The 19,949-nt window shown below is 47.6% G+C and overlaps 1 protein-coding gene and 1 pseudogene across 1 annotated transcript; both read left to right on the plus strand.

The window, feature by feature from the left end:
* Positions 1–1,049: 1,049 nt before the first annotated feature.
* On the plus strand, positions 1,050–2,903 carry LOC147003858 (T-complex protein 1 subunit gamma pseudogene; annotated as a pseudogene).
* Positions 2,904–10,114: 7,211 nt separating this feature from the next.
* Camk1 (calcium/calmodulin dependent protein kinase I) lies at positions 10,115–19,947 on the plus strand. The gene is made up of 12 exons (XM_021164662.3): positions 10,115–10,267; positions 12,189–12,303; positions 13,926–14,057; positions 14,772–14,846; positions 14,926–15,064; positions 15,917–16,043; positions 16,137–16,212; positions 17,007–17,119; positions 17,635–17,713; positions 17,810–17,897; positions 19,440–19,557; positions 19,663–19,947. Exons 2-12 carry the CDS (start codon positions 12,221–12,223, stop codon positions 19,755–19,757), a joined length of 1,125 nt encoding a protein of 374 aa, XP_021020321.1. The 5' UTR covers positions 10,115–10,267; positions 12,189–12,220; the 3' UTR covers positions 19,758–19,947.
* The last annotated feature ends 2 nt before the right edge of the window (positions 19,948–19,949 follow it).

The following is a 19,949-nucleotide window of genomic DNA, read 5'->3' on the forward strand; positions in this document are numbered from 1 at the left end:
GCCAGTGGATTAAGCTGTAGAACTCTTGCTCCTCCAGCACCATGTCTGCCTGTAAGCTGCTGTGCTTCCCACCATGATGATAATGGACTAAAACTACAAGCCAGCCTCAAGTCAATGTGTTCCTTTGTAAGAATTGCCTCAGTCACAGTGTCTCTTCACAACAATAAGACTTTAACTGAGATAACAACGGACACATAATTCTCTTTAGAAACAAAGCTTATTGAGAGAAAGAACCTTGAGGTGGTGTGAATAAGAATGGTCCCCATAGGCTCATATATCTAAATCACAGAGAGCAACATGGCACTATTTGAGGGTTAGAGAATTTGGAGGTGTGGCCTTGTTGGAGGAAGTCACTCGGATTGGGCTTTTAGGTTTCAAAAGCCATGCCAAGCCCAGTCTCTTTCTTTGCCTGTGCATCAGGGTATATCAAGTCTGCCTGCAGACTACCATGCTCCTACCATGATGATAATGGACTAAACCTCTGAAACTCTAAGAAAGCCCCCGATTAAATGTTTTCCTCTATCATAATTGCCTTGGTCTTGGTGTCTCTTCTTAGCAACAGAATAGTGACATAGGGAGGTTATGATTAAACCCCAGGGTGGTAAAGAGAGAACATTAGGAAGAAAACAATATAATACATTCAAAACCATACATTTGGAGTCCTAAATCTATGATGAAGATGCTTTTGGACCCAGAGGAAGGCACTGTGATGATCAATGATAGCAATGCCATTCTTTGAGAGACTCAATCCAGTAGCCAAGTCCATGATTGAGATTAGCAGGACATGCTGGTTGGTGGTGACACATGCATTTAACCCCAGCATTTGGAGGCAAAGGAAGGTGAATCTTTGATTCCAGGCCAGCCTGCTCTACAAAGCAAGTTCCAGGACAATCAGGGAAACTCTGTCTGAGAGAGAGAGAGAGAGAGAGAGAGAGAGAGAGAGAGAGAGAGAGAGAGAGAGAGAGAGAAATGAGCAGGACTTAGGATGAAGAGGTTGCAGATGAGAGCATATCAGCAATCCTTCTTGCAGGAGAAATGATGGTATGGGTATGACCCTGAGCATCATCAATAGCTCTATTACTAGAAAAGGCATCCACTGCTGTCCTCTTTGGTGAGCAACATTTCCCTGGATGCTGTCAAGACTGTGCACATTGCAGAGAATGGCCAAAAGGGAACTGACATCAAGAAGTGTATACAAGGGCCAGAGAGATGGCTCAATAGTTTAGAGCACTGACTGCTCTTCCAGAGGTCCTGAGTTCAATTCCCAGCAACCACATGGTGGCTCACAACCATCTGTAATGGGATCCAGTGCCCTCTTCTGGTGTGTCTAAAGAGAGAGACCATGTGTTCACACAAAATAAAGAAATACATCTTTAAAAAAAACAGAAGTGTAAGCAAGGGTGGAAAAGCTATTATCATGGAAGCATTATTGAAGGACCCTTACTGGAGTCATGATTAACAGGGATGTGACCCATTTGTGAGAGCACCACTCTAAGAACCCTCGAATTGAGCTACTGGATTCTTCCTCTGAGTATGAGAAAGGAGGAAGCCAGCCGGACACTGATTACACAGGAAGAGGACTCCACCCAAATCCTGCAGATGAAGACAAGTGCATCCAGCAGTTGTTTGAGGATACAAGCCAGCTGAAGCCTGAGATGGCCCTCACAGAAAAGGGCATCTCAGATTTAGCTCAGCACTACCTCATGCAGGCCAACGTCACAGCCATTCCTAGAGTCAGTAATGATATTGCTAGAGCCTGTGGGGCATGAATAGTTAGGTGACCAGAGGAATGGAGGGATGGTGTTGTTACAGAGGCAGGCCTAGCCAATCGAGAAGATTGGAGATGGGTGCATCACATTCATCCCTGAGCGCAGAGACCCAGAGGCCTGCACCACTCTTCTTAGAGGAGCCGGCGAGGAAATACTTTTGGAGGAAGAATGCTACCTTGCAGGATGCCATGCAAGTGTGTCACGGGACTCTCCCGGATCCTCAGCGGGTACTGCTGGTGGAGCCTCAGAGATGGCTGTGCCCATGCCTTGACAGAAAAATCCAAGGCCATGACTGGTATGGAACAATGGCCATATAGAGCTGTGACCCAGGCTTCAGTTGTCATCTCTTGTACCTCGATCCAGGACCGTGGGGCCAGTGCCATTCGTCTACTTAACCTCCCTGCAGGCCAAGCACACAGGAGAGTTGTGAGGCCTGGATGTGAATCAAGGTGAGACTGGTTCTTTGGTAGACATGAAAGAGCTGGGTATGTGTTGTAGCCTTTTTTTTTTTTTTTTTTTTTTTAAACCAAATCTGGGGTTTTTACCCAGCCTTAATGATTTAGTTCCCAGATAAAAGAAACACAACTTTTATTACTTAAAATAAGCATTAAATAGCACAAGAGCTGGGCTATCCACCCTCCATGCCATTAGAATCTACTTTTCTACCGAGTCATTACTCACTATGCTTCAGCTGGGCTGCTCATAACTCCAGCTGGCCAGCCCTCAGGGCCATCATTTCATGGCCACTTCTCCTCCATTCACCTCCCTCTCTCTGCTGCCAGCCTGAGAATCCTAAACCATACCTATATCTCTTCTGCCCAGCTATTGACTCTCGGTATCTTTATTCACCAATCAGAAATAACTTGGTGGCAAAGTCACATAGGGTCACATGTGGACTCTCTTCTCTGGGGTAACCAAGTCTCGAGGAGCCAGTATTACCATTAGAATACAAGCAGCATCAGGCCAACCCACCCCCATCTATGGGAGCTGTTGGCTGTGAAGCTACAAACGTACAAAACAGCAGTGCAGCCTGCACCTCAGCTTCTGCAGAATGATGACACGGTCTCTGGTCTCAGGAAGAAGGATGATGACCAGAGCCATCGAAGCCATGCTCCAGATGCTGGCCAGGAGTGAGTGGTGAGCATGGTGACTTCCACATACAGAACCAGCAGGCTCCTGTTTCCTGAGCCAGAGTTCTAAGAACTTACATCTTTGTTTGGAACGGAGTGGGTTGAGGGGCAGCCTCAAGTGTGTTCCATGTCAGTTTGCACAGAAACATTGACATGCATTTCTTCTCTCTTGTAAGCTTACCATTTAGTTTGCTTCCAAAGATTAAATCTAAGTCATTTGAAAACAGAAAGAAAGAAAGAAAGAAAGAAAGAAAGAAAGAAAGAAAGAAAGAAAGGAAGAAAGGAAGAAAGGAAGAAAGAAAGGAAGAAAGAAAAGAAAAGAAAAGAAAGAAAAGAAAGGAAAGGAAAGGAAGAAAGGAAGAAAGAAAGAAAGAAAGAAAGAAAGAGAGAAAGAAAGAAAGAAAAGGAAGAAAGAAAGAAAGAAAGAAAGAAAGAAAGAAAGAAAGAAAGAAAGAAAGAAAGAGGGCTGGTGAGATGGCTCAGTGGGTAAGAGCACCCGACTGCTCTTCCGAAGGTCCAGAGTTCAAATCCCAGCAACTACATGGTGGCTCACAACCATCCGTAACGAGATCTGGCACCCTCTTCTGGTGTGTCTGAAGACAGCTACAGTGTACTTACATATAATAAATAAATAAATCTTAAAAAAAAAAAGAAAGAAAGGAAGGAAGGAAGGAAGGAAGGAAGGAAGAAAGAAAGGAAAGCAGAGGCTTCCCTCTCAAACACGTGCAGGGGCTGCAGAGGTGGCTCCAAAGTTAAGAGCGCTTGCTGTTCTTGCAGAGGACCCAGGCTTGGTTCCCAGCATTTAGATCAGGAAGCTCACAACTCCTGTAACTCCAGTTCTAGGAGACCCAACCCTCTCTTCTGACATCTGTGGGTCCCTGCTAACACGTGGGGGGAGTACATACACTCCTTCCTGAACATACGCATACAACTAATCAATAAATGTAAACAGATAAGCCTGGAAAGAACGTCATGAAGAGTGGGAGTGAAGTGGGAGGAGCCACCGTAAGACAGCAGTGACCACGTTCCAGCAAGTAAAGGCTCTCTTTTGTCTGATACGAGGAACTTGGGGTTCAGAAAGAGGAAGGGCCAGATCAGATAGACGGCAGTGTGTCAGTTTTGTAACCTGGGTCCAAACTGAAGGGCCCATTGCATATACCCATCTCGGGTTCTCTTGCATGAGTCCGTGATATAATCAGCTATGAGGCTGGAGGGTCAGAAGGAAGGTACAAGGAGAGGGTTATGCTGGCCTGGACTGCTGAGGTCTGACAAGTCTGGAAGTCTGATGGGACTTTGGTTCCCTTGGACAGGCTGTTCCTGATACACTGAGAGAAGAGGAGTGGACACCACAAAGGCAGTGGGGAACCCCTAAATATGGAGCATAACTAAAACACAGGACTCCAGAAAAGGAGAAATACTTTGAAAGTTGGCTGTCTTAGAAAAGCTGCTGTCTAGGAAAGAAAATTTCTCCCTTCTGCCGCCTTCTCTTCTGGGGGTTGGGCATTTTGAGGCAGGCTCTCACTGTGTAGTCCAAGCCACTAGGAATGCCCTATGCAGCTGAGGCTGACCTTGAACTTGAGGTGAACTTCCTGTCTCTGCCTCCAAGTATTGAGATTATAGACATAAACTACTATGTCCAGCTGTTTATAAAAATTATACAAAAATCTAAATAATTTCAAGTGTGGTATCTTATACAATAATAATCTCAAGTGAAGGGCTACCCTGTGCTAAACAGTGAGTTCTAGACATTGCAAAATAGACTGGGCTACAGAGTTTTTTAAAAGCCTGTTTCAAAAATCAAAAAGAAGAAAGTGTGTGTAGGGGTGTGTGTGTGTGTGTGTGTAGGGGTGTATGTGTGTGTGTGTGTAGGGGTGTGTGTGTGTGTAGGTGTGTGTGTGTAGGGGTGTGTGTGTGTGTAGGGGTGTGTGTGTAGGGGTGTGTGTGTGTGTGTAATCAATGGGTAAAAGTGCTTGTTATGCAAGCCTGATGACCTGAGTTTGACCCCCAGATTCCATGAAAGCCTCCACACTCAGGCTACACACCTTCAACCACACCCACATACCACAATTGATGATGATGATGATGATGATGATGATAGAAAGGAAAACTAGACTGGTACACTATACAACTATCATCTTGTGACATAGTTGTTTTAAGATAAGGTCTATGTAGGCTGGCCTCAAATTCCTGAGCCCAGGTATAGAGAGATGGCCGGCAGTTAAGAGAAGGTGCTGCTCTCACAGTGAGTGGATCAAACTCAGTTCCCAGTGCCCATGTGCAGGTTCACTACTGTCAGTTACTATAGCTCCAGCCCCAGGGGCACCTGAGACTTCTGGCCTCCACAGTCGCCTACACTCACGTACACAGATGCATACATATATACACAATTTTAAAGTAATAAAGAAAATCTTTCTTAAAAACAACCCCTCTGACGCACCTGCCTTAGCCTCCTGTGTAATGAGACCATAGCATGGTAGTACCACACCCAGTTCGGCATAATTTTGGGGGGAGGGGCAATCAGCACTGAGTTTTAAATCTAGGGCCTCATAGAGGCCAGGCAAGCACTCTACTGAGCTACAGTCCCAGACGTCTTTGTATTTTGAGTCAGGATCTTACCAAGTTGCCTCAGTGGCCCGGAGTTTACTTGGTAACCCAATCTGTGATTTTTTTTCCATCCTCAGTTTCCCCAAATAGCTGTGATTATAAACCTGTGCCACCAGACATGGCTTAGCATAGAGAGATTTTTTAAAAGTTGTTATAAAGTTAGTGTTACTCAATAAAAAAGACTGGGGAATACATACATGTGAATGAAACTAAGCCAGAGAATTTTTTAAAACTATCATTAACGTTTGTGGTATTCTTTTCTACTCTACTGTGAATAAATTTGTGGTTTACACATTACTTTGAAGTTACCATACAACATACCTGCTTAACTCCTAAGGACATAGTCCTTCTATAAATATCTCATATTCCCATCCATTACAAGCTGTGGAATATTCCACCCAGCAATTATATCTAATAATTTTTGCCATAAAAATATTTCTTGGGGGTGAAGGACGCATGGCTTAGTTAGCAAAGTGATTGCTGCATAAGCGTGAGGACCTGTTTTGCGTCCCTAGTACTTACGCAAAGAGCTAGGCTTGGGAGTGTGTGAGGCTGCTGAAGCTTGCTGGCCAGCCAGTCTAGCCACTTGGGGAGCTCGGGCTTCAGTGAGCTAGCATGTCTCAAAAACTAGAGATCGATAGAGAAGATACCTGAGGTCAATCTGTGGCCCCTACGCATACACACACACACACACACACACACACACGATAAATGCCATGAAAGTTCATATGTAAGAGGCAATAAATGACCTTCCCTTTTGGTGTATTCTCTTCTTACTAATGAGACAGAAAATGGCCTAGGCTTACTCTATGCCCTTCAATGATCTATTAGGTTCTTGGTATGAATTTTATGTGTTGTTTATATAATAAAAAGATTAAACCATTGCCATCATTGTCCTTGTCCTCCTCCTCTTCCTCCTCCTCCTTTCTTTTTGAGACTAGGTCTTATTTTGTAGCCCAGGCTACAACTTGTGGCAACTCTCCCATGTTAGCCTCCCAAATGCTAGGATTACAGGCGTGAGTCACTATGTCTGACTAAGTACCTCTCCAGTCTGAAGTATGTTTTTGACTGTTTACCATGGTTTAGAGAAGGGCAAATTATACTTTCTTTCCTTCATGAAACAATTTTTTTTTTTTTTGGTTTTTTGAGACAGGGTTTCTCTGTGTAGCCCTGGCTGTCCTGGAACTCACTCTGTAGACCAGGCTGGTGTCAAACTCAGAAATCTGCCTGCCTCTGCATCCCAAGTGCTGGGATTAAAGGTGTGCGTCACCACTGCCTGGCTGAAAGAAATTTTTTATTTTTACAAATCACCTTGTTCATCTTTGTGTGTGTGTGTGTGTGTATGCATGTGTGTGTGTGTGTGTGTGTGTGTGTGTGTGTGTGTGTGTAGAGCTCCTTATGCTGCTTTGTTCCTCTGACAACATGCTGGAGGTCAAAGGTAGCTACATCATTCAGTTACTCAGGGAGATTCAGGGACTCGAGAGTTCCCTTCCAGGTAGAGAATCTTATTCTGGAAAAGAGATCAACGTGGGAAGAGAAATCAAGACAGGAGAGGAGAGAAGGCATGAACTCAGCATCTCCGGTCCTTAGAGCTTCCTTTGTTTTGTGCTAGCTATGTTGCCTAAAGGTTTAAGGCTGTGACTGTAACACTAAGGAGGTATAAGCAGACAGTCAGGAGTTCAAGGTCATCCTCAGACTACATAGCAAGTTTGAGGTCAACCTGGGCTACATGAAACCCTGTGTCAACAAAATAAATAGTGGGGCTGGAGCCATGGCTCAGTGGCTAAGAGCACTTGCTACTCTTGCAGAGGACTTGGGTTTAGGTCCTAGCACCCATCCAAAGGCTAACTACAGTTCCAAGGTAACATGATGCCTTCACACACAGGGTACACTTAGATACAGGTGAAACACACTTATACACACAAAATAAAAATAAATCTAAGGGGCTGGAGAGATGGCTCAGTGGTTAAGAGCACTGACTGCTCTTCCAGAGGTCCTGAGTTCAATTCCCAGCAACCACATGGTGGCTCACAACCATCTGTAATAGGGTCCGATGCACTCTTCTGCTGTGTGTCTGAAGTCAGCTACAGTATTCTCACATTATATTTTATAAATTTATAAATAAATAAATAAACAAACAAATAAATCTATGCCGGGCATGGTGGCACACGCCTTTAATCGCAGCACTCGGGAGGCAGAAGCAGGTGGATTTCTGAGTTCAAGGCTAGCCTGGTCTACAAAGTGAGTTCCAGGACAGCCAGGGCTACACAGAGAAACCCTGTCTCGAAAAAACAAAAACAAACAAACAAAAATCTATAAACTAAGTAAAAGAACAAAGGTTAGAAAAAATGAGGGCTGGCAAGATGGATTAAGAGTTAAAGGCACCCGGTATCAAACTTGACCTTTAATCCCTGGAAAAACCGGAAATGGTAAAAGGAGAGAATCAACTCCTGAAGTTGTTCTCTGGTCTCAGCATGTATAGGCATAGACACACAGACACACTCTCTCTCTCTCACTCACACTCACAGACACACTTACACTCACACACACTCTCTCTCACACACACTCACACACACACTCTCTCTCACACACACACACACACACACACACACACACACTCACACACTCTCATACACACACACACTTTCTAAAAGTGAGAATACCTAAATGCCCCTAGAAAAGCTTTAAAAGCAGGCAAAGAGTAAGAACATAAAAGGTGTGCAAGTAGAGATTGGCCAGGTGGCTCAGTGGTTAAGAGCACTTGCTGCTCTTGCAGAGAATCCAGGTTTGGTTTTCAGTACCCACGCAGTGGCTCACAATCACTTGTAATTCCTGTTTCAGATGATCAGATACACTCTTCCAGCTTTCAAGGGCTCCTGGGTGAGCACGGTTCACATACAAAACGGCAGGGTCACACACATAAGTAGAAAAGTAAAGAAATCTTTTTAAAAAGTTGTACTAGTCTTCAGAAGGACACTATCACCCAGTGGTGTTGTCATAGAGATAAACACAAAACTGTCCTGACACAACTCCCTGGCTCAATAGTATGTTGAATGGGTGGTGAGGAGACTAGAGGTGTGGTCCTAGGTCAGAAGTGGGTTAGGAATCTGAGATACTGAGATGTGAGGGAAGAAAACACCTCTTAGTCTCTGACCCTGCTCAAATCGCGCCTGTCCTTTGAGCCCTGGTTTATATGAAATCTTTTTCTCATGTTTCACTTTGTTTTGTTTGTGTACTTGTGTGTGTGAGTGTGCAAGTCTATGGCAGCCAGAGGAGGATGTCAAATGTCTTGACCCATCACTCCCCACCTTACTCCCTTGTACAGCATCCCTCTCTGAACCTTGGGGCTAGGCTGGTGGCATGCTCCTCCTCAGTTCTGGGGTTACAGAGGCACACAGCCCCCTCCAGCTTCTTACATGGGCTCTGAGTATTTGAGCTCAGGTCTTGTCCTTGAGCCGCTCACCCACTGAACCATCCCCACATCCTCCTGTTTTGTCTTTTCTTCCTCCCTACCCTTGAAGGAGAACCTCACCACCAGCTTGCTTAGAACATTTTGATAATGCACCTATCTCTGCCTCTGCAGTGCTAAGATTGTGTCAGACACCACACCAGCTTGTTTTGAACTAGTGTTCTAAGTACTTGCACACCCATTGCACAGAACTCTCAAGAAAATTTAGAGTCGGTCGTTAATAAGTCCATATCTCAGGGTAGAAACTGAGGCTCAGAAAGGTAGAGCATGATAAGGGTAGTTGACGTCAAAACCTTTCTAGCAATCTTAGCTCAGTCTTCTGAGGCCTGACCACTCCAGGACAAAGGAGGGCCAAACTGGGAGAAACAGAGGTTGAATTCAGGAGGTAGAGCTGCCCTAGACAGGCCAGGTTGCATCCTTTGCCTGGCTCCAGGGCAGACCTACCTCGAATTCCTGTCAGTTGATTCCCCTTCTAGTCTGAGCTTAATTTATTCCCAAAGAGCCTTGCATAAACCAAGTCGGGTCAGGTCCCTTGGCCCCAAGCCTACAGCCCCAGGAAGAGATATGCTCCACCCTCCCCACCCTGGCTCCCAGCCATGGGTCACATGGTACTTTGGTCCTCTTTGGCCTGCTTCCTTAAGGATCCAGATTTAACTCCATCTCCCCCTTTCTACTTCTCTTCCCTAGTCTCTTTGAGCAGTACCTGAAAGTGTGTAGGATGGAAGCCTTAGCTCTGTTTCACTGGCATAGGTCCTCAGTTTATCTGCCTATTAAATGGGACCTTACAGCTTTTCATCAGCCCCTTTCTAGTCTTCAGCTCCTTTTAAATGGAAGGTGAGGAGAGAAGGGGAAGGAGACTAAGAACTCTAAGGCAGGTCCCAGAACTATTTTGAAAACAATGCCAGGTTCAGACTGGCCAGCCTCTGGCATCTCATAAATATTGGTTCAAAAATCATCTGCTTCTAACTAAGTGCTGATTTCAAGACCATCTGTGGACCTCACTTGTCTCCTGCTGACGACCAAAGGGCACACAATCATGCTATAGGGCCTGTAACAGAACAACTGGGCCCCCTTCTCCAGTCCGAGAGTGCTCGTCCCTAGTCCCCAGGTCCTCTGCTGCAGGCTCCTCCTCCATTGACATCAGAGCCGCAGGCGGGCCGAGGGAGCCGAGCCCCAGCCGAGCGCCAGCGACTGAACAGGCAAACTGACCAGACACAGACGCGGCTGCGGCGGGAGCTCCGCACCAGCCACCTCGGCCCTCCCTCGCAGCCAGCCCCGAGGCGGGGCAGCCGCAGGTACAATTGAGGGCTGCCCCCGCTCTGTGCAGCGGGGCGCTCCAGCCACAAGATACTGAAGCCCAAGGGTGGGAGGGGCGCCTGGCCCCTGGACGGACAGACGGAACAGGGCTGGGCCTTTCTCTCCCATCTCCTGTCCCAGGCCCTTTAGGTGCTACGTGACCTCCATGGATATTGCCTGGATATCAGAAAAGGGTGGGGAAGGGTCTGCGTGTGCGTGGTGTATGTCCAAGCGCTAGGCCTGACTGTGGAAGGGCGTGGGCATTTGGAAGTGCAGATCCGGGAGGGCACGTGAGGGGTTCCCTGGAGCAGGAACGTGCTTCAGTTGTGTAAAGGTATCTGGGAACTCATTTCTGTTGTTGCATATGGTGTTCAAGGATACACACACACTGCTGTCTGGCTTGCACGGTAGAGTTCAGGGGAGGTTTGGTCTTGCTCCGAGGGGGTTTAGTTAGGCAGATTGTTAAAGCTTGGTTTGCTGTGTAGGGCACTGGGCTGAGGAGTTGGAGGGCATAGACAGGACTAAGTTGCTATGTCTGGTATGTGGGAACGGATGCCACCTTGTTCATGTGTGCATGGAATCAGTCCTGTAGTGTAGGGTCTGGGAGAGGGATGTTTTGGATGAACAGGTAGGTGTGAGTGGTGTATATGAACATGTGTGTTGATGCTGGGTATATGTGCACAATCAGGTGACATGGTGTACAATGTGATGGATCTAGCAGGATGGTGTCATGTACGTGCTGATGTGGAGTGTCTGCTGCAGGGTGTGGAACTGTGAGGGTCATTAGTGCTGGCATCCATGTGGGTTTAACTTTACGTGGATTTACCATTGCCTCTTTCATCAGAAAACTTGGGATAGCTGGCCAATGCTCTGGGAACAAGATCCCACTCAAGGAGTGGAGTCTCAATTCTGGTCAGGGTGCCTTCTCTTCATTCTTCCCAAAGGAAGCAGGAGGTTGCTTTCCCAGAGCTCTAGGGCATGAGGGGCTCTGTTCTGGCTTCAAACTCAGTTGATTCTGAGATGTTGACTTTTCTGAATGATTCCCCCAGTCTAGTCTTCTACTGGACCAACACGTGACAGCCTTTGTCCTTAGCAAGCTTAGCTGGGACTCTCTTGGGCAACTCTGGACTCATTCTATCCATCTCCAACCTCAGTTTCCGAGATTTCTCACATGATACATGAGGAGAGAACCCACCCTTTCTTGTAAGATGACACAGAGCTGTCTAGGGAAAGGTCCAAGATAGGTCCCCTCCAGGAGGGGACAGACAGGTAAAATCAGTTTTCAGGCTGCTGGGACACAGACAGGGAGTCAGGAGGGCTAGGTCTGGGGAGTTCCAGCTGTGGCTGATGTTGCCTTGGTAACAGTGAGAAGGAGCTATTTAAAAACGTGGCTGAGATATTGCTGGAAGCCCAGGCTGCCGGAAACCTGATTTCCGAGTGGCTAGGGTGGCGAGGAGGAGGAGGAGGAGGAGGAGGAGGAGGAGGAGGAGGAGGGAGGAGGAGGAGGAGGAGGAGGAGACCCTAGTCCTTCCCAGAATGAGACCAAGGCAGCACTGCTTCTGGGCACAGGGGTCCTCTAGGGTGCCATCTATGCTGCTCTGGGGTCTCATATGCTATCTTCCTTGAGGGGAAGGCTTCCTTGGGTGTTAGGATTGAGAAAAAGACTGGGGCAAAACAGAGAATGAAGAATTAAAGGAATGCATGAATACTGAGAATTTCGCTACTATAAATGATTTTTTTCTAGGCATAAGAAGTTGCAAACATGCTGAATGAACATATGATGGGGGGAGGGAGGCTGAATGCCTGTTGCCAATGAACAGATCCAGGAATGAATGAACTCATGCTGGCTGCTCATGGGACATGCAGTAGATTCTCAGACAGGATAGGCCCTCTGAATCTCTCTCTCCATTTCCTTCCTAGGAGCCCTGGCTGTGGCTGGGGGGCAGTGGGCCATGCCAGGGGCAGTGGAAGGCCCCAGGTGGAAGCAGGCGGAAGACATTAGGGATATTTATGACTTCAGAGATGTTCTGGGCACGTGAGTCTCAGGATGGGGTGGTGGTGGGGTGACAGGATTGGGAAGGGCTTCGCTCCTGAGCCCGATGGCTGGAGGGGCTAAGCCTGGGGTGCTGCTTCCTCTGGTCAGCTGGTGAGCACTTACTTCCCTTTTCCTACAGACCTGGGCTTGTGGCAGCTTTGCATGGTGCAGACTAGTCCAGCCTTTTGGTTTTGGCTAACTGTGGGTAGGATGGGGCCTTTCTTGTCCAGTCATGGGGTCCTTATGAAGAGAAGGAAGTCCAAGAGAATAGAAGAACTATTTATCTAGATTACTGCCAAGAGCTGGCTATTCTGGCCTGGGTTTGGAAACTGAGGCTGGGCATGGTTGCTCTTCATGATGGAAACCCAAATATAACTCAAACCTGTTTTTTTCCTTTTATAAGTTGGTGCTAGAGACACGGACAAACACTCAATGATAGGTGAATGTGTATTATTCTCTTATTGAGGTTGTAGAGGCCAGAGTGGTCTCTTCTGCCTGGGTAACACTCCTCGAAGGACATGAGACCTTGGCTAAAAGATAAGATGGGTAAGCTTGTGCTTGTCAGAAAGGAGGAAGGTAATTCAAGGCAGGTGGAACAGTGCATGTAAAGGCTCAGAAGCCACTGCAGAAAGAGGCCGTCTTCTGGAATTCACAGTTAGGGCTGGGTTCAAGCAGTAAGAAATGGAAAGGGGCAGCGAATGCAAGGCCTTGAGAAGAGCAAGAGGTCATTTCACGGCACAAAGGAAGACATTTAAGACTGACCATCGCAGCCGGGCGTGGTGGCGCACGCCTTTAATCCCAGCACTCGGGAGGCAGAGGCAGGCGGATTTCTGAGTTCGAGGCCAGCCTGGTCTACAAAGTGAGTTCCAGGACAGCCAGGACTATACAGAGAAACCCTGTCTCAAAAAAACCAAAAAAAAAAAAAAAAAAAAAAAAAAAAAAAAGACTGACCATCGGTGCTGGAGATGGCTCATCAGTTAAGAGCATTAGCTGGTCTTGCAGAGGACTAGGTTCAGTTCTCAGCACCGATGGTGGCTCACAACCACCTGTAACTCCAAATCCAAGGGTATGTATGTGGTTTGAACACACATGTAGGCAAAACACTTGTACACATAAAGTAACTAAAGCTGAAAAAAAGAAAAAGTAAAAAGGACTAGCCATCATGTGTGGGCAAACTGGAGAGCCAAAAATGGCAACCATGGTAATGGTGTAATTCTGTGAGGTTCTAAAGGGCATTACATTACCTACAACTCAAACTGAATCCATCAACCACACACATAATCAAGTATTTCAGGGGCAGAGTTCAGGCCCAGCTGGCTTGCATGTTACCAGCCTGGCTTCCTCTGGTTGGCTTCAGTTTGGAGCAGGCTCTCCCTAGGTACTGACAAAGATGACTGCCATCCACTCCAGGTTTACATCCTACCAGCTTATTCACTCATTCACAGTGCCAGGAAACTGTCATGTAAGTGACCAGCTACTGAGGTACTGAGGCAGGGGACAGACAACCCTGGCTGGCCATGTCTGGGTTATGTGAAGGACATAGGTGGTCATGGCTACGAGGAATGGAGGAGGGCAAGGAACTGGGGTTCTAGCTCCTCATCTTGCAAACCTCTGACTCACAGGGGTGCCTTCTCAGAAGTGATCCTGGCAGAGGACAAGAGGACTCAGAAACTGGTGGCCATCAAATGCATTGCCAAGAAAGCCCTCGAGGGCAAAGAAGGCAGCATGGAGAATGAGATTGCCGTCTTACACAAGTATGTGGCACCAACCCCTCCTCATTCCTCTAGATTACTGTAGAAATGGTTTGAAGTCTCGGCTGCACCGGACAAGAACTTGGCAGGGAGTGACTGGCCTAGAGCTAACCTCCCAGAGGAGACTGAGGTGCAGGGCTTCTTTACAGAGGATGAATCTGTTCATGGAGCCTCAAGGCTAACCCACCCATACTGGTGCTCACCTAAGCTCCTCCCCATACAGTGAAGCAGACGTATTTGCTGAGCCCCTGACTAAATTAGCAGCCAACCGACAGGAAACCTGTTCATGCTGTAAATCTTACAGCAAGCATTTGCTCCCAGTGCCTCCCACTTCCTAACTGTTTAGACAGAGAGGAGATGGTCATTTCCTTTCCCTAATTTGGGTGCATGGGATAATGAGGCCAGTGAGGGCAAGAGACTTGCCCAAAGTTACACAGAAAGCCTATGGGGGAGCCATGCCTTCCTTAGCCCCACGATCAATCACCACAGGTTCATTTGTTGAGTACTGACCTGATGCAAGCTCTCAAGTAGCGTGTAGCAGAGGCAGCGTACCGGGGCCCAGGTCTGTTTGACAACAGAAGCCAGTGCTTGCTTGCTAGTCTTTTCTTACCTTCTAGCACCAGCTTCCCCCCAGTGGGCTCCAGAACCTTGGTGTCCTGCCCTGGATGCAGGTGCCAGGGGATAGGTGCACCACCCTAAGCTCATCTCTCCTTTTAGGATCAAGCACCCCAACATTGTAGCCTTGGATGACATCTACGAGAGTGGGGGCCACCTCTACCTCATCATGCAGCTGTGAGTGGCCTGTCTGCCCACCCTCATCCCTCTCCCTGCTGCCCCACACTCTTGGCCACTCTCCGGTCCTTTGCTGCAGGGTTTCAGGTGGAGAGCTGTTTGACCGAATTGTGGAGAAAGGATTCTACACAGAACGGGATGCCAGCCGCCTCATCTTCCAGGTGCTGGATGCTGTCAAGTACCTGCATGACCTGGGCATTGTGCACCGGGATCTCAAGGTAGGATCTGAGGGGCCTAGTGAACTATATGCACCAGGGGAGGAGCTCTGTCTGTCCTGCTTTGTTTGTCTTTGGGCACCTCTCAGCCCCTCACTAAAGCCCCAGCTTTTCATTTGCAAAATGAACTACTTGTGACCCCCCACCCCCTGCTCCTCTTATTCCATCTTAGACAGGGACACAGGTAGGCTGGGCTGGCATCTTACCTTAACAACTTAGGTCTCTTTTCCTTATAAGGAAACATCTCTTTGTAGAGAACAAACAGGGCAGCAAAGCTTCAGAGAAATGCATAGGGGCTTACGCTGAAAATACTTCAGTCCAAGCCAGCTGTGGTGTTACACAGAGGCAGAGGCAGGCAGATCCCTGAGTTCAAGGCCAACATGGTTTACAGAGTGAATTACAAGACACACAGAGCCACACACATACCTTATCTCAAAAAATCAAAACCAAAATAAGTAGAACCTGGTTTGAAGACTATTCTTGTCATGCCCTAACTGACTCTTGGGCCAATCACTGCCTCCAGAGGCATTGGTTTCCTCCTTGGTAAAGTGGGCTTATTCAAACTAGACAGGCTGCATATGTGGTAGGGTTGAAATCAGCCAAGTACTTATCCAAGATCCAGCACAGAAGGTATTAAAGTAAAATTTGTTTTATAATACTGGGATTCCTGTAAGGTTTCTAAGTTCCATGAAAATCCTTCCTACAATCCCTTGGCTTTGTGTTTTCTAGAACTTACAGCCTTCTAGCTTCTAATGGATTTAATGAGCTAGCCACCATGGATTTTGGAGAAGCATATAGCACTGCTGGCCTCTGGCTACCTCTGACTACCCCTTCTCCTCTTTCCCACCCTCCAAGCCAGAGAACCTGCTGTACTACAGTCTGGATGAAGACTCCAAAATCATGATCTCTGACTTTGGCCTTTCCAAGATGGAGGACCCAGGCAGTGTGCTCTCCACAGCCTGTGGGACTCCAGGATATGTGGGTGAGGAGGGCCCTGGGTTGGGGATGGGGATGAGGAAAGAGCCAGGAGCTGTAGGGTAGACATAGGTCATCACCATGTGCTTTCTCTCCACAGCCCCTGAGGTCCTGGCCCAGAAGCCCTACAGCAAGGCTGTGGATTGCTGGTCCATAGGAGTCATTGCCTATATACTGTAAGTGGGGACACAGTCAAGGTGGCCTGTGACTAGTTATCTTCCCTGCTTTGCCCACTCCTTCTCTACATCTACCAGATAAATACTAACAGGCAGGGGTCTGGAGAGATGGTGCAGGCATGAAAAGCAACTGCTGCTTTTCCAGAGGACCCAGGTTCAATTCCCAGTATGCACATGGTAGCTCACAACCATCTGCAACTCTAGTTCCAGAGGATCTAATGCCTTCTTTTGGTCTCTATGGGTACTCATGTGCACACACATGGTACACAGACTTACATGCAGGCAAAATATCTCTATACATAAAAACAAACAAACAAAGTCTAACAGGCTTCAATCAGGAGATACCATGTGTCCAGTGCTGTGGGAGCACTGAGGAGTTAGCAGAAAATGAAACAATCCAAGTGCCTGCCCTTAAGAGCTGACATGTAGAAAGAATCAGTGAGTAAATAAATCTAATAGTGTCACCTGGTCAAAGTCACTGTGAAGATAAAATCAAGCAGGAGTAGGGAGATGCGGATAGATGTCACTTCAGATAGTCAAAGGCCTTTTGTGATGGTAAAATCTGAGTGGCTTTTGAGTGAGCAAATGATCCGGTTTAGGTGTTGGGAGAATGTCAAACATGAAGATCCTATGACAGCATGTTCAAAGGACAGAAAGCCAGTACCGCCAGATGGAAGTGAGCAAGACAGAGGACTTCCCGTGGGTCCCGTCTGACTCTTGGCGCTGCCCCAAAATGCTCTCCAAGCCAACGAGTATTCTTAAAGCGGACATGAATTCTCTCTCTCTCTGCCTAGGCTCTGTGGCTACCCACCCTTTTATGATGAAAATGATGCCAAACTCTTTGAACAGATTTTGAAGGCAGAGTATGAGTTTGACTCTCCTTATTGGGACGACATCTCTGACTCTGGTAACTGGGTCTTTGTCTTCTTCATGTAGCCCCTGCCTCAGGTCTTCATCTGCTCCAGGAGTCTCCTCACTGTCCTGCCTCTGTCCTGTTTTATTCCCAGACTAGAAGCAGATGTCATATGTCTTATCTTGGGTTCCCTCTGCTTGGCCCCTAATCTCAGAGCTCTGTAGGCATTCAGTCTTCCAATATAATATTTACAAAATTACCTCCCCTGGAGCTAACTCTCTGAGGCTTAAACAGCATTAATATTTCTATCTTCCATCTTGTGTCCCAGCCAGGGACCAGCTTGTGATGGCTGTAGTAGTTTACACACTAGTGTGAGCATACTGAATGGATTCTTCTGTAATTATGTTCTCAAAAAAGGAGGGAGCTAGAAGGCTGGAGTGTGTGGAGTGGGGCACAGGCAGACAGGCTTCTTGTTACATCTTGTCAGCTGCTATGTGAGGGGATGAGCACTGTCTTGGTGCCCACAGGAATGGTCACGCTGTATCTTTGCTTTTCTCTTGGGGCTCCAGCCAAAGATTTCATACGACATTTGATGGAGAAAGACCCAGAGAAGAGGTTTACCTGTGAGCAGGCCTTGCAGCACCCATGGTGAGAGCTCCCACTCTAAATTGTGTTAGGGTGGGACCTGGGGGTCCCAGGCCTGCCCCAATCCTCACAGGCAACTCTGCATATACCCCATCCTAGGATTGCAGGAGATACAGCTCTGGATAAGAATATCCACCAGTCAGTGAGCGAGCAGATCAAGAAGAACTTTGCCAAGAGCAAGTGGAAGGTACAGTGCTCAGTACCAGCTGCATACAGGACCTGCCCAGGAGGTTTTCCAAAGAACCTCTCTGTTCACTCAGCAAAGGCTTCCTGATCCCCAAAATCCAGAGGTGGCTCCTGGGCTCCATCTCCAGAGAAATATGATGTAGCCCATGGGACCCAAGGGTCAGAAAGGTGGCCACAGACCTATAGTTGACTAGTAATTAACCAGGTGTACAGAATATGCCTGAGGTAGAGGGAACAGAGTACAGAGAGGCCAGGATAAGAGAATGTGGCCCGCTGGACTAGAGGGGTTGAAGGAACCGAGGGAACTGAGTACTGAGCGGCCAGGCTGGGGAAGCTGGTAGAGGCTGCTGGGCCATTGAGGTCCTTGACTGCTATAGTGGGACACCCACCTAATGCAGAGGATGACTCCAGAAAGACTGAATACAGGAAAGGGCTTTCAGGATGCAGTGAAGGCAAGGAAGGACTCCTGAGAGGCCCAGCAGGATGTGTCATAGATGCAGTGTATGCTGGGGCTTGACTCACAAGCAGCAAGAGGAACACAGGAGTGGGTGAAAGCAGGAGGGAGACTCAGAAGAAACAAAGATGGGAGGCATACTGAGGGAGTGAGATGTCAAAGGCTGCCCCAACCTTCTGGTTAGGGACAAAGTGGACAGTGGTACCATAACTGTGATAATGATCCTGGCATAGGGGGTGACTGTAGCTTTGGACATGGTCATAAGCAGCACATAGGATATCTGGGTGAATATAAAACGATAGAAACAGGTAAGTTACATAACCTTTCTGCACCTCGGTTTCCTTCACTGAAATTAATGCTATTCCAGCACTTGGGGAGGGTGAGGCAGGATCAGGAACTACATGAAATCTTGTCTCAAAAAAAGTGTGGGTGAGATGCTGAGAACATAGCTCAGTTGGCAGAGTGCTTGCCTAGTGTGCATGAAACCCTAGTTTGGCTCACTAGCAGCATACAACACTGGACACAGTGGTGGTACAGCCTACAATCCCAGGCCTCAGGAGATATGAGGTAGAATGGAGGATAGCCAGGCTACACGAGAACCCATGTTAAAAGAAACTAATGATATTAACAATGCTTGCCAAAGCCAGGTGTAGTGACACACACCTTTAATCCCAGCACTTGGGAGTCAGAGGACAGCCAGTGCTACATAGTGAGACCCTGTCGCAAACAAAAACAGTGCTTGTCGTTCCTGGTAGGTAGCACACATATGCCTGTAGTCTCAGCACCCTGAGGCTGAGGCACAATACGTAGTAAAACTGTCTAAAAAGGGAAACAACATCACAGTGCTGCCTCAGAAGATGGTATGAGGATTTAATGAATGAATAACCAGGCAACACGCTCAGAGCTGTGCAGACACGTAAATGTTGGTTCCATGAATTATAGTTTTGGGTCCCTTTGTATGCATTTTATATATGTGCTGTATGTATAACTGAACATCGTTCAGTAACACCTTACAGAGTCAGGGAGCCTCTTGTTGCCGACCCTAAGCCCTTTAGGTGTCGTTTCAGTGTCCCTCCCCTCTTTCCACAGCAAGCTTTCAATGCCACTGCTGTGGTTCGACACATGAGGAAGCTGCAGCTGGGAACCAGTCAGGAGGGGCAGGGGCAGACTGGCAGCCACGGGGAGCTGCTGACACCAACAGCTGGTGGTAAGAACCAGGGTCTCGTGGAAGGACATAGGTGGTCCATGAGGAAGAACAAGGCTGGAGCTGGAGCCTGCTCTACAGCCACCCTTACCCTTTCCCTCTACACAGGGCCAGCAGCTGGCTGCTGCTGCCGAGACTGCTGTGTGGAACCAGGCTCGGAACTGCCCCCTGCACCACCCCCAAGCTCTAGGGCCATGGATTGAACATCAAGGAAGTCAGGGTTTCTTTCGTGAGAGGGGTTGGAGGCAGCCTGCTTCCTCCTCACTCCAGATCTGGGGAGTTTCTGACCCCACACCTCTTCACCCCTCCCCTCTCACTCTTCACTGCGTTTTCCATACAAATGTTTCTATTTTATTGTTCCTTCTTGTAATAAAGGGAAGATAAAACAAGACAGT

The sequence above is a fragment of the Mus caroli genome, unplaced genomic scaffold (genome assembly GCF_978045245.1).
Source record: "Mus caroli unplaced genomic scaffold, Mus_caroli_1 scaffold_7, whole genome shotgun sequence".
Lineage (NCBI taxonomy): Eukaryota > Metazoa > Chordata > Mammalia > Rodentia > Muridae > Mus > Mus caroli.